Genomic DNA, 12,622 nt, shown 5'->3' with positions numbered 1-12,622 from the left:
CGACTTGATCCCAAATGTAGGAACGTTAATCTCAGTTCCCTAAGCATTGCTGGAATTTCTCCAGGTTAAATGTATCCAACAAGTTCAAAGAAGCTACTTATCAGATATTACCAAGTTAGTTTGGATCAGGTATGTGAATACTCTATATCCATTCTATTCTATTCGGGACCATTTCATTACATTACTAAATCATTTACCTGTCAAAGCAAATTAGAGGCTTTCTTATTGGCATGTCTAATCTCAACTAGTTGATGTCTTCTATATAGAAGCTTTACTTCCAACTGTGTATTCCTTTTCCTTCATGGCGTACTAAATCTAATTAAGAGACGGATAAGTTGAAACATTTTGTAGCTATTGAAAGGATAACCAATTGATGAGTAAAAGATGATAACCAGAACCCTTATGATATACATGCTTTCTTCTATTGAATCATAACTTCTCTTCGAATGATACTTAGATATAAATAAAATAATCTTAAAACCTAAAAAGAAAAGGAATCATATCAACTCTTTTCACTCACCAAGCCTTCAATAAAGAATGTTCTTCTGGAAAAGGTGTAGGCATGTAGCAGCGAAGTTATATTTATGCAACCACCTAACTCACATTCATTGAGCATTCTCAATTCAAGTTAAGCTGACCTGCTAAATATCAGAAATTGACCTAAAACATGTGATGAACCAAAAGATCAATGTAACAATTATTTCATCAAACAAAAATAACCGATGTATCTGTAATTATTTATGTATAAAAAGAGAACAACCACAACTAAGAAACTGCTATAGCAGCATATTGACTAAGAACATTATTTGTCTTAGATCGGTTTAATGCTCAACTTCCTTTGGTTCTAGGTTTGGTTCAAGAGGAGGAAGATCTCCATCAATACAGATACAAATTCATACACTTACGAAATCACCATATTTATCATGTATAAAGCTGATGGCATTGTCATCTCATACTCTCAAATTTAACCATTAACCTCACTGTTGCACATGGGAAAAACTCTGTACCTTTGACTACTTGAGCTGATAATCATTTTGAGCCTACAGCTCATATATCTCTTGCAGAAATCTGTAAAGCTGTTCTGCAACTATTTCAGGATACTCTTCCTGGGGAAGGAGAGCACCTGGCACTTCAACATACTTGCTCACTCCTTTGGCCTCCCTAAGTGCTTCCATCTCTGCTTTTGACCTCTTCGGAGAACCTGCTGTTGCCAGAACTAGACACGGTATCCTACCCTCCAACTCTTCAAAGAGTTGAACAAATTCCTCCCTGGACTTTACTGGGTCAAGTAAACCAGTCAAGAAAGCAGCAGGCACATAGCGAGCACCTTGCCGTTTAGTGAGTGCGTATCGGCTCTCGATGATATATGGAGTTACCTTTTCAGGGTCTGCATAAACATGGGACTTATATTGTGATTGTATTGATTTCTCATTGCTGACAAGTACATTATACATCATCCAACCAACAGCAGGGGCCCTTAAGGTCCCTCTAAGGAAACCATACCTGTAAAAAATGAGAATGAAATATCGATCACCAAATATAGTGATATCATTTTTTGTAAATGAGTGAAAAGTACTACTATTATTATTATTAGTAGTAGTATTTTCGGATGAAAACTTCAAATTTTGAAATCTGGAGCGCTGGCAGTCAAAAGCAAGTGTGTTATCCAAAGGATTTCATGCAGGAAAAGCTCATATCATTTGCTTCTTTCCTACAAAAACTGATATAATCCAACACAGTCTGCTTAAAACTTCTGAACCTTGTAATCCTCTTTTCTTATGACAGAAATTCATCTGGGGAAAACTGCAGCCTTCGGAACTCAAGGATGATGGCCCCCCTTCTAACCTTCTCCACTTAAAGCCAGGCTTAGTTCGCATGGCGCAGGGCTCGAACCTGTGACTTAAGTCACAAGTGCCTCAACCTTTGTGTTGGTTTTAAAAAAGCAGAATTTGCAGAAAACGAATAAAAATATTAAAAGAATGAAAAACTAGAAAGAAAACTTATAAACTAAAGTTGAAAGACTGATATATTTTTACTGCAGTCTAAAAATACAATTTATAATAAAACTACTACTTCTAAACCTAAAAATAAGCAAAAAAATCTGCTGAAAATATCAAACTCCTAAAGTCTATAAAATACTAATTATTCAAAATTCAAAGAGAATTCAACTCCTAATTAAAAGAGCTAACTAGTTGACTAGGTCCATCTTAATAAAATTACTGCAGTAAAAACTTAAACAGTTCTAAAGCAAATATTCAACACTTTGCCACTTAAACTAAGCCCCGAGGCAAACATAACTAATTTATTTACCGAACCGTGTAGTCCTATTGTTCTCTATATTGGGCGTAGCCCTATAATGTGTATCATGTTGAGCTCTCAGTTTAATGAAGAAGTCATGAAAGGTGTAAGGGAAGTAAAAATCTATGCCTACCTTGTTTCCATGCTGGAATCTCTTCCAAAAACAATAGGAAGTGGACCAGCCCAGGTGGGAGCAATAGAAGCAATCGCTGTTGGCTTCACCAAGCCCTTCTTTGCAGCACGAACTACCATTGTAGCAGCATGTCCGCCTCCAAACACCACCAAGTCCTTATCTGATTTATTTTAAAATTATTAACCAGATAATCTCTAAGCAAATAAAAGAACAGATATCTTCAAAAATATTAAGGAACTTAGAAAACCATTTCCTGATGCAGAGGGCAAACCTAATAGAAATATCACACAAACACAGAGAGTTAGCACTTAGCAGCAGAAAGAGGGGCAAAAGCAGTAGATATGGGATGGCCTACTTAACAACTATGGCTCATGCCGATGTGTCCCATGTTACCTTACAAGTTTCTTGGTGCAATGGACAATCCCCTGGCACTGGTTGCCCCAACTGACAGTACCTTTTGCTCTTAGTAAAAGTTGTGGATTGTAAACTTCGTTGTCCACTTTCCATTATCAAAAAGAAAAACTCCAATCTCCACTTTCTTTGATAAACTATGTACCTTATATGTCTCAAAAGGCAATAGACGATCCCCTCTAAGGATCAGCATAAGAGATTTATCAAAAGTAACATATCTACTATAACAAATCTAGAGATTTAGGATCAGGGCACTCAAATTTGAATGATTGCAGATTGGGCAAATCATACCTCTTCAAGAGTCTCGAACTCACCCATAGACAGCTTCACCAAGTTATATGCTATAAAGACGGCTTTTAGCTAGGAAGCCTTAGCAGACCAACATTTGAGAGCGTGGACCTTTCTCTCTCCAAATTATATTAATCTGTTCAACAATGTCAGTCACTCTGTTATATGTTTTTATAGCATACAGTGTCTGACAATTTCATGATCCTCATGGAATTTATTGATATTAGGTCTATGAGAATTATAGGAGAAAAATATTATTGAATAGTGTACCTACATTTATTACACAGATACCCTATTTATAGACACTACAATACAATCCTTTACCAAGGAGGATATTATTTACTATTTTATTCCTATTACTATTCTAAGTAGGATTGTACATACTTATTCCTATTCTAACACTCCCCTCACGCTAGTGCATACAAGTCATATGTACCTAACTTGTTACAAACATAATTAATACGAGAATCGATGAAGAACTTGGTGAGATATCAGCAAGTTGATCACTTGACTTCACAAAATTGACAGACTATCTCAATGTGCTCAAGCCTTCTCATGAAATATTAGATTTGATGCATAATGCCAGTCAATCTCAATGTGCTTGGTCTTTGCATGAAATATTGAATTTGATGCATAATGTCGATAAAACACAGAGTGATAAATTTCTAAATTGCAGTGTTGAACTTCCCAAACCAAGCTTGAGAAGACTGTTTCAGACCATAGAGTGACTTACGCAATTGACATACAAGGCTACCAGACTCCCTCTGAGCAACTAAACTAGGTGGTTGCTCCATGTAGACTTCTTTACAAAGTAGTGGTCGCCGAAAAGTGCTCAAAATCTGGTATAAAATAGATGGATTGTCTTGGAATCAATAAACAATTCGACATTAAACAAGAAAGTCGCCAAAAAGCGGGACGAAACATGCTCATGCATTGGAGTATTAGATTTGATGGCTGAAAGTGGTCACAATCTGTGAAATAAAATTATATGGATAGGAATGGAATGATGGCATGACCCTACGCAAATCAGATTTGAAGAGTCACCGAAAAGACATTTGTAACTACGCAAATCAAATCTGAAGAGTCACCGAAAAGACATGATGCTATGCAACTCAGATTATGAGAAAGTAGTTCGAAAAAATCCACGGTACTAAGAAAATTAAATATGAGTAGTCTGGAGAGACGCATGGTGCTACAAAAATTAGATATGGAAAAAATAGTCACTAAAAAGATGGACGGTGCTACATAAATCAGATATAAGAAAATAGTCACCGGAAGATGGCACGGTGCTACTTAAGCACTGACAGAAATGAGGTTGATACAAAACAACCCTAAAAACTCAACGAAAATTAACGCATAATGGCCTGTCTGACCGAGTTTTCTTCTCCTGAATATGGGGTTCATTAGTATGTTATTGGCCCTACTTTTATTAACATAATCATTGGCTAGACGGGCGGCATATATGGATAATAGTCGTCCGCCGGCAGCGGATGCTCTTTGATTCTCTACCAAGATCGTAGGGGCTCTGGTAACCATGTGAGAATTATCGGATAAAAAATATTATTGAATTGTGCATCTACATTATTACACAGAGACCCTATTTATAGACACTACAATACAATCCTTTACCAAGTAGGATACTAATTACTATTTTATTCCTATTCCTATTCCTATTCTAAGTAGGATTGTACATACTTATTCTTATTCTAACAAGTTCCAAGAAAGTTCTAAATTTTTTAAGCCTATTGATTGCTTCCTAGACTTCTCAATCAAGATCTTCCACCTCTTCAATGAGTTTGGGGCTTCATATTTGGGTTTTTAAAGATATACCTACGATTTTTTTTTGTTTGAGAAATCATAAGAAAATTCTTAAATATTGTGTTCTATCTTTTAGATGAAATGCAAGTCTTCGATGTAGTCTACCATACCTTTTGTTTTATGGATACAAATACCAAAATTAGGCCTCTCTTGATTTCCAAATATACAGCTCAAGAAAATCTTTCTCGTAACTTGCTTGCAAAGAAGTTCACATTTGCTCAACACTAATCTCAGTAACATCTTGATCATTTTATTGTGGTTTCTTCTCCAGCTCATTCTTTACCAACTTCTCACAATCATGGGAATATGTCCTAGCGTTCCTAAATTTCAACAGACATCTCTCTTTCTGAAATTACACGTTTAGTGTGATTATCTTTCCCTGAGCATTGCTCCTTGGATCTTCTTCTGGGTATAGTGATATCAATGTCAATCTTCTCTTTGGCTTCCAGAGAAATGGTACTCGTATCCAGAAAATATCTCATGAGAGTAACTCACATTCTCACAAAGTAACTCAAAAGGAATTTCTGTAGTAATCCTGATTTATGTAGGAGAACAACATATACATCTACAACAAAAGAAAATTGTGACACATTAATAGATATGGTTTGGCAAGTTAACCCTACGTCCATAGGCAAAGGAGTACATCCATTGTACCAATAGTGCATACAATTAGAAAGAGTACTCTAATTTATCCAGAAAATATCTCAAAAGAGTACCTCATAGTTTAGGTTCAAATCCCAGTAGAGACCAAAAAAACACTAGGTGATCTTTTCCTATCCGCCTAAGTCTTGGTGTACAAAGTTACCTAGTATCTATGCCGAATGGTCCGAACACCACCATCATAAAAAACAAAAAAGTTTCAGGTTTTTTAACTCAAGAAAAAGACGGCTTTTAGCAAGGAAGCCATAGCAGACCAACATTTGAGAGCATGGACCTTTCTCGCTCCAAATTATATTAATCTGTTCAGCCATTCTGTTATAAGTTTTTATAGCATACAGTGTCTGACAATTTCATGATCCTCATGGAATTTTTTGATATCAGTTCCAAGAAAGTTCTAAAATTGTGAAGCCTGTTGATTGCATCCCAGACCTATCAATCAAGATCTTCCACCTCTTCAATGAGTCTGGGGCTTCATATTTGGGTTTTTAAAGATATACCAAAGGATTATTTTTTTTTGAGAAATCATAAGAAAGGTTCTTAAATATTGTGCTCTATCCTTTAGATGAAATGCAGGTCTTCGATGTAGTCTACCATACCTTTTGTTTTATGGATAAAAATACCAAAATTAGGCCTCTCTTGATTTCCAAATATACAGCTCAAAAAAATCTATCTTTCTTGTAACTTGCTCGCAAAGAAGTTCACATTTGCTCAACACTAATCTCAGTAACATCTTGATCATTTTGTTGTGGTTTCTTCTCCAGCTTATTCTTTACCAACTTCTTACCATCATGGGAATATGGCCTAGCATTCCTAAATTTCAACAGACATCTCTCTTTCCGAAATTACACGTTTAGAGTGGATTATCTTTCCTTGAGCATTGCTCCTTGGATCTTCTTCAGGGTGTAGTGACATCAACGTCAATCTTCTCTTTGGCTTCCAGAGAAATGGTCTCTTATCCAGAAAATTTCTCATGAGAGTATCTCACATTATCACAAAGTAACTCAAAAGGAATTTCTGTAGTAATCTTGATTTACTTAGGAGAACAACATATACATCTACAACAAAAGAAAATTGTGATACATTAATATATATGGTTTGGCAAGTTAACCCTACGTCCACAGGCAAAGGAGTACTTCCACTATATCAATAGCACATACAATTAGAAACGGTCCTCTAATTTATCCAGAAAATATCTCAACAGAGTACCTCATAGTTTAGGTTCAAATCCCAGTGGAGACAAAAAAATACTAGGTGATCTCTTCCTAACTGCCCAAGCCTTGGTGGACAAAGTTGCTTGGTATCTATGCCGCCAACTGGCCCAAACACCACCATCATAAAAAAACAAAAAAGTACCAGATGTTTTAACTCAAAAGAAATTTCTGGAACTATTTCCCAACACTTCTACTCTTAAGTATTACAGTATTTTCTAGAACTCTCTAGAAAAAACTTGATACAAAACTTTATGTCTAGCTTGATCATAATAACAGAATATTGGACCTACAACTGCATCGGTACGTGTGTCAACATGATGAGAACGCATTTGTTTCCCAATGCTTTTTTTTTAAAACTGGTAACTTTATTTGTTTCCCAGCATTTCTATTCTCTAATATTCTCTTAACTCTTTTAGGGGAAAACTTAGACACAAGACTCAATGTCTAACTTGATCAGCATGAGAAAAAATGAGATCTCTATTATAGGGAATACGAAATCTGATTGCGTCATTGCATGTGATTGCATCATGTGGAGATAAAATTTCTCTCAGTGTGATTACAACCTCCCATAGTTTCCTACCTCTCTGTGTGTTCTTTTTCTTCTTAGCCCTTTTTAATGTATTTCAGCCCCTTCATTAATTTGAAAACGAGGATCGACTGATCATGACATAATATTTTACATTTCTTTTCAGTATAAGATAACAAAATAGCAATTCCAAAGGTCCAAACAGGATCGAAAGAATTTAAGACACCAAAAACAAAATTCCAGAATCAAATGCCTGCTCATGGTTTGACAGTTCAAATATCACAGGATACAATTTGCAGTTAAGTAAATATGCAAGTGTAAATCAAATAAAAAGAATCACATAAGCTAGAAGACTCTTCGAGCTTACCCGAGTTGTTCACCGGTCCATCAGGAGCATTAATGAAGTCTACCAAGAACTTTTCCATAACATCAGCATTGTAATCAAGCTTGGGTCTATCAGAGTACCCTAAACCAGGCCAATCCACAATGGTAGTTCTGTAATTAACTTTACCACTTCGTCCAGCAATGTCTTTAGCCACTGATCTCCATTCCTCAACAGTACTAACATCTGAAATAGTGGGAATCATCAAAACGTTCTTACAAGGCTCATCGCTTCCCTTGTCGTGTTCCTCGTAATAAATAGTCACAGAATTGTCCTTGTATTTCCATACCCAGTTATTATTCTAAAAAAAAAAACATAAATAAATTCACCAATTTTGGGAGAAGCAAGTAGAAAACGATGATTGGGGAACATAGTGTGGATTTAAAGTGTTACCTTTGTAGATGTACCGGCGAGGTAGGAGGAAGAATAATCGACAGAAGTAGAAGCTTTGACTATAAGGGGTTTGTAAAAGTTTGGGGTTTGAGAAAAATGGGTTCTGCTGTTTCTGAAGGAAAGAGCATTCAATGAAGATGGTAGAAAGTTGAAAATTGCAGAGGAAGCCATGAATGAATTGGTTAATGGAGATTCGGTGGATGTGTGGAAATGGAAGCTTTCCTAAAATTTCTGCAACACAATAATCGTTTCTTCTTTTTCATGGGTTTTGCGACTTTGTGTGTGTGTGTGTGAGAGAGGCCGCCAATGTTGATTTTTTCTTTATTTCCTATTCCAATTTAGACCATGCTCGAATTGGAAATCTTTCCTTAAAAATAAAGAAATATTTAATGTTACCAATCTTTATTGGTGAAATATCTTAAGTATTTTAAAATGATAATGATAAAAAATAGATTTGAATTATTTTATTTTTCGAAAGTTTAACTTTTTAATTATTAATATTATTTATTTGAATTATTATTATTATTTATATTAAACGACTTCAAAGTTGATTAGGTCAAATATTTGAAAATAATTATCAATAACTGATGTTGTTTGAGTAACCGATAATAATGAATTCTAATTTCTCTACGGAACGTAAGTCTAATAGATCAGGTACATAATCAGATTTGAATTTGCTTCTAATTAATGATAAGAATTCAAAACAGGCGATGAAGATCTAATGAAATGGTTAACTTTCTATAGATTGATTCATAATCAAAAAAGTTAATCATTTTATTTCTTGATATCTCTTCTAATAAAAGCAATAATTTATGAAAAAATAATCATGTCACTAAAAATTTTACAGTTTTTTTTAAACTCAGACAAGTCGAGTGTAATCGCAATTCTCAAAACCTTATCAGATTAGTTCCTATCTAACAACAAAACCAAAATTTGATTGTACACCCAGTTGCCAAACTCATGCTCCAGAGAAAAATCAAAATCCATTATCGTCGGAGAATCAAACAATTTCTTGTTAGACAAAATTTGATTGTACACCCCAACCATCAAACTCATGCTCCAAAGAAAAATCAAAATCCATTACATTGCAGGATCAAACAATTCCTCGTTAGAGCCTCCCTCACTCCATTTTTTTTTTTACACAAAATTGAATGAAGCTATAAAATTTAAAAAGAAGACCCAAATTGGAAAATGAACGAACAAGGGGTTTTATACAAAACAAAAAAACGAAAAATACTGTGAAGCAATAAATTTGAGATTACTTTGTGAATTCTATAAGGGAAATCTCATTCATGGGAATAAGACTTAAGTGAGTTGTTTTGTTGATTTGTTTTTATCTTAGTAAATTTATCCGCGCTTCGCCCTCATCAATAAATTTCAGTGTCTCTGCCGTGATTCTCTTCGCCTTACCCACAATCCAATATTTTCTAAGCTCAAACTTAATCATAATTGGGAACAAACTATTCTATATATTCTTATTTGAAGCACCATATACTCAAATACTATCAATTTTTACCTATTTCAAGAGTTAATTTCATAATTATTTCATTAACTTTAGTTATATTGGCGAAGTAATGATCAAAGTATAATGACAGTTCGCCTTATGTCAACTTCACAGTATTTACAGTTTTCCAAGTCAAACCAATAAGAGAATGAATAAAGTGTTTATCGAAACCTCTTTCTTTATACAATCTACTCCAAAATGACAATTCTAAACTGTAAATCAACCAATTTCTAGTACAAAATATGCTTCAACTTGTAAGTATAAGAGTTTGTACAAGTATATGCTCTATTAGTTGACACTAATTCCACAAAACTCAAACGTCGAAAAAGGTGTGAAGCATTTCATTTTATCTAAAAATATTTGCTCTTTTAGACGGTCTTGGCAAAAGCTTTAACAAAAAAAAAGTAAATCTAAAAGAAAATATGCCAAAATTAATTTTAAAAAAACACTCGGACTGCTTCAATTAATGAGGTAAAATATATCTGATATGGAGGTATATTGCATATGAAATAAAATCGGATAATAAATCACAAGTGTAATACTTCATACAATAAAATCTCAATATAGGCATGCCTTTCCAAGTTCTCAGAGTTGGGGTTAAAGTCGGAAAATGATTTCTCTCAATACCTATCACTTCCAAGTTCCAGCCAAATAAAGTTTCCCCTAAAAGCTTTATTCAAAATCATGCTCATGAGTCATCACCATATGAAGCCTCCAAAAACACACCGAAGAAGAAAGCATCGTCCTAAGATTCAGATAAAGCTAGAAGTTAATGTTTCTTAAGTATACTAAGGGTGACGACATGACATAACTAAAAGCACAGAGAAATTACTAACCTTTTCATCTATAATGGTAGCTTTCAGTTCCATATTTTTGTCTTTTCTTCATCGTACACAATCTACTAACCAAAATAACCAAATGTTTTCCAACAAAACAACTTCTAAACTTCGCCATCAAGAATTTAGAATACAGAGATACATGAACATCAATCAAACTAAAGAGATAGGTAAATCACTAAATCGCAAAGAGGAGATTTAACTCTTAAGTAGCAGTTCTAAAGTTTTACCTGTGGTACATTACCTATTACTCTTCTACCTGTTTAACAAAAGACTACTACTTGGGTAAGATAAAATAAGTACGCTCATAACAGTCCATCACTTGCATACGCTGAATTTGATAGTTTATATGATGTGAAATGGTATAGAAGTATAGCAAATTCAAACCAAATTGATACACCTATAATTAGTGTATTTATCTAAAAATATAACATACTCAATTTTGAAAACAGATGCAACGTTGAAGGTTTAAAGAGCCAAATAGATAGGATACCATCATATGCATACTAAGACAGCTTCACATACCACAACAACCAATAATATGACCATGGAAGCTGAAGAAATTCTCACAAAAGTGATAGTTAAGACGTTTACCTCAAAAATAGATTGTGTTAAATGTGAATGGACTTGTATAAATATATAGTGCAACATTGCCTGTGTTAAAATCCAAATCAGACTTAAAGCACCTCCTTCAGGTATATTTTATAAGTGAGACGGACAACACCTTCATTAAGTGATAAAAAGAGTTCATCAGCCATTAAAAAAATGCTTTCTTGTCAGAGTCGTTAGTTTGATAAGCCTTCGCCATTTTTCTGTTTAATTCCATCAAGTATCATAACCAATCTCAATTAAATAAGGTAAAATTAAAATCATGTTACCGCTTGGTCTTTCTGCAATATTAGCCTGGACCTCTTTTGGCTGAGTAACATTGGCAACGACGGTGCTAAAGATAAAATGGTAATTAAATTACATTTCACACAACTTGTGTTACCTGATGAGCTGCAGCTACCGTCCACAAATAAGGTACATTGACAATATATAGGCCCCATGGGAAATCTCTTGTGAACCAGTCCATCATGAATTAACATGTAGACCATCCCAGATAAAGTGATCTTCAATCCCTATATTTATAAGAGCACACTTTCCTCTACTAATTTATATTTTTTTACTACATTGTAAAGACTCTCTTTATCAACGATTAAGAAAATTAAAAAGGTAATTAAAGGAAAATATAAAGCACCAAAACATAGGCCAACGATGAGGCACTTTGTGGAAGAAATGGTAGGAAAGAAGAGCTAGCAATGAGAACTAATTCAAATAGAAGGAAAGGTCGAGTACATTGTATTAATATTACAATGTCGGATCACGCAAAAAATTAGAGAGTATGTATTCATAGCTTCAAATTTCATTTAAGCAGAATAACACTGAAACAACCAAACCAATAAAGAATCATTAGTATTACTACCATATGGATGTATACGCTAATTGGCAAATCATAGTTCCTATGGGTGGGGGTTCACTATCCTTTCTTTGTAGAGACTTGAAGAATCCTAAGATTCAACATGGTTACCTGAAGGGCATAAAATAGGCAATTTCGAAAGTACTTGTCCAAAGAAAACTTGAAGAAAATTCTACAAAACAGAGTAAAATAAGAATTTAACCATAATATGATGACCTACTTCTAATTTTGTATGACTAACAAATTAATTACTTACAGAGCAAATACTTTGTAGTGATTAACAAAATTTTAAACCTAACAAATGAGTAGTAAAATTGATCCAGAGACAACAATACTTAAATGCACTTTAAGAGTTGAAGTGCCATCAGTGAAATAGGCTTTTGCAAGGACCCAACACGCCTTCCTCAATGGCTTCATAGAACACCATATTCATGCATGAAAAATCTCCCAAATTTGTGGTAATCTGACATAAGTGGTTGAAAAAACCTGCTACAATGGCTAAGTTTTGTTTTGTTTGGGATATAAATAGATGAAAAAACATAGGCAAGGAAACAAGGTGATATGAATTTTATGGCCTAGATCATGATTAGACTGAATGAACATAAAATGAGATAAAATATCAAAAACACACCTAAACTATCCCTCTTTTTTTTAGGTATGAAACTCAAAAAAAAGGGTATAGTTTAGGTGTGTTTTTGACACT

The 12,622-nt window shown here is 34.3% G+C and overlaps 1 protein-coding gene across 1 annotated transcript; it reads right to left on the bottom strand.

Moving 5' to 3' along the window:
• Positions 1-685: 685 nt before the first annotated feature.
• On the bottom strand, positions 686-8,453 carry LOC129896305 (uncharacterized). Its single transcript, XM_055972165.1, has 4 exons — positions 8,121-8,453; positions 7,713-8,028; positions 2,432-2,591; positions 686-1,503 (listed from the first exon to the last, which is right to left on the bottom strand). Exons 1-4 carry the CDS (start codon positions 8,289-8,291, stop codon positions 1,041-1,043), a joined length of 1,110 nt encoding a protein of 369 aa, XP_055828140.1. The 5' UTR covers positions 8,292-8,453; the 3' UTR covers positions 686-1,040.
• Between the last annotated feature and the right edge of the window lie 4,169 nt (positions 8,454-12,622).

The sequence above is a fragment of the Solanum dulcamara genome, chromosome 7 (genome assembly GCF_947179165.1).
Source record: "Solanum dulcamara chromosome 7, daSolDulc1.2, whole genome shotgun sequence".
Lineage (NCBI taxonomy): Eukaryota > Viridiplantae > Streptophyta > Magnoliopsida > Solanales > Solanaceae > Solanum > Solanum dulcamara.
This window is presented reverse-complemented; position numbering and strand designations above follow the sequence as displayed.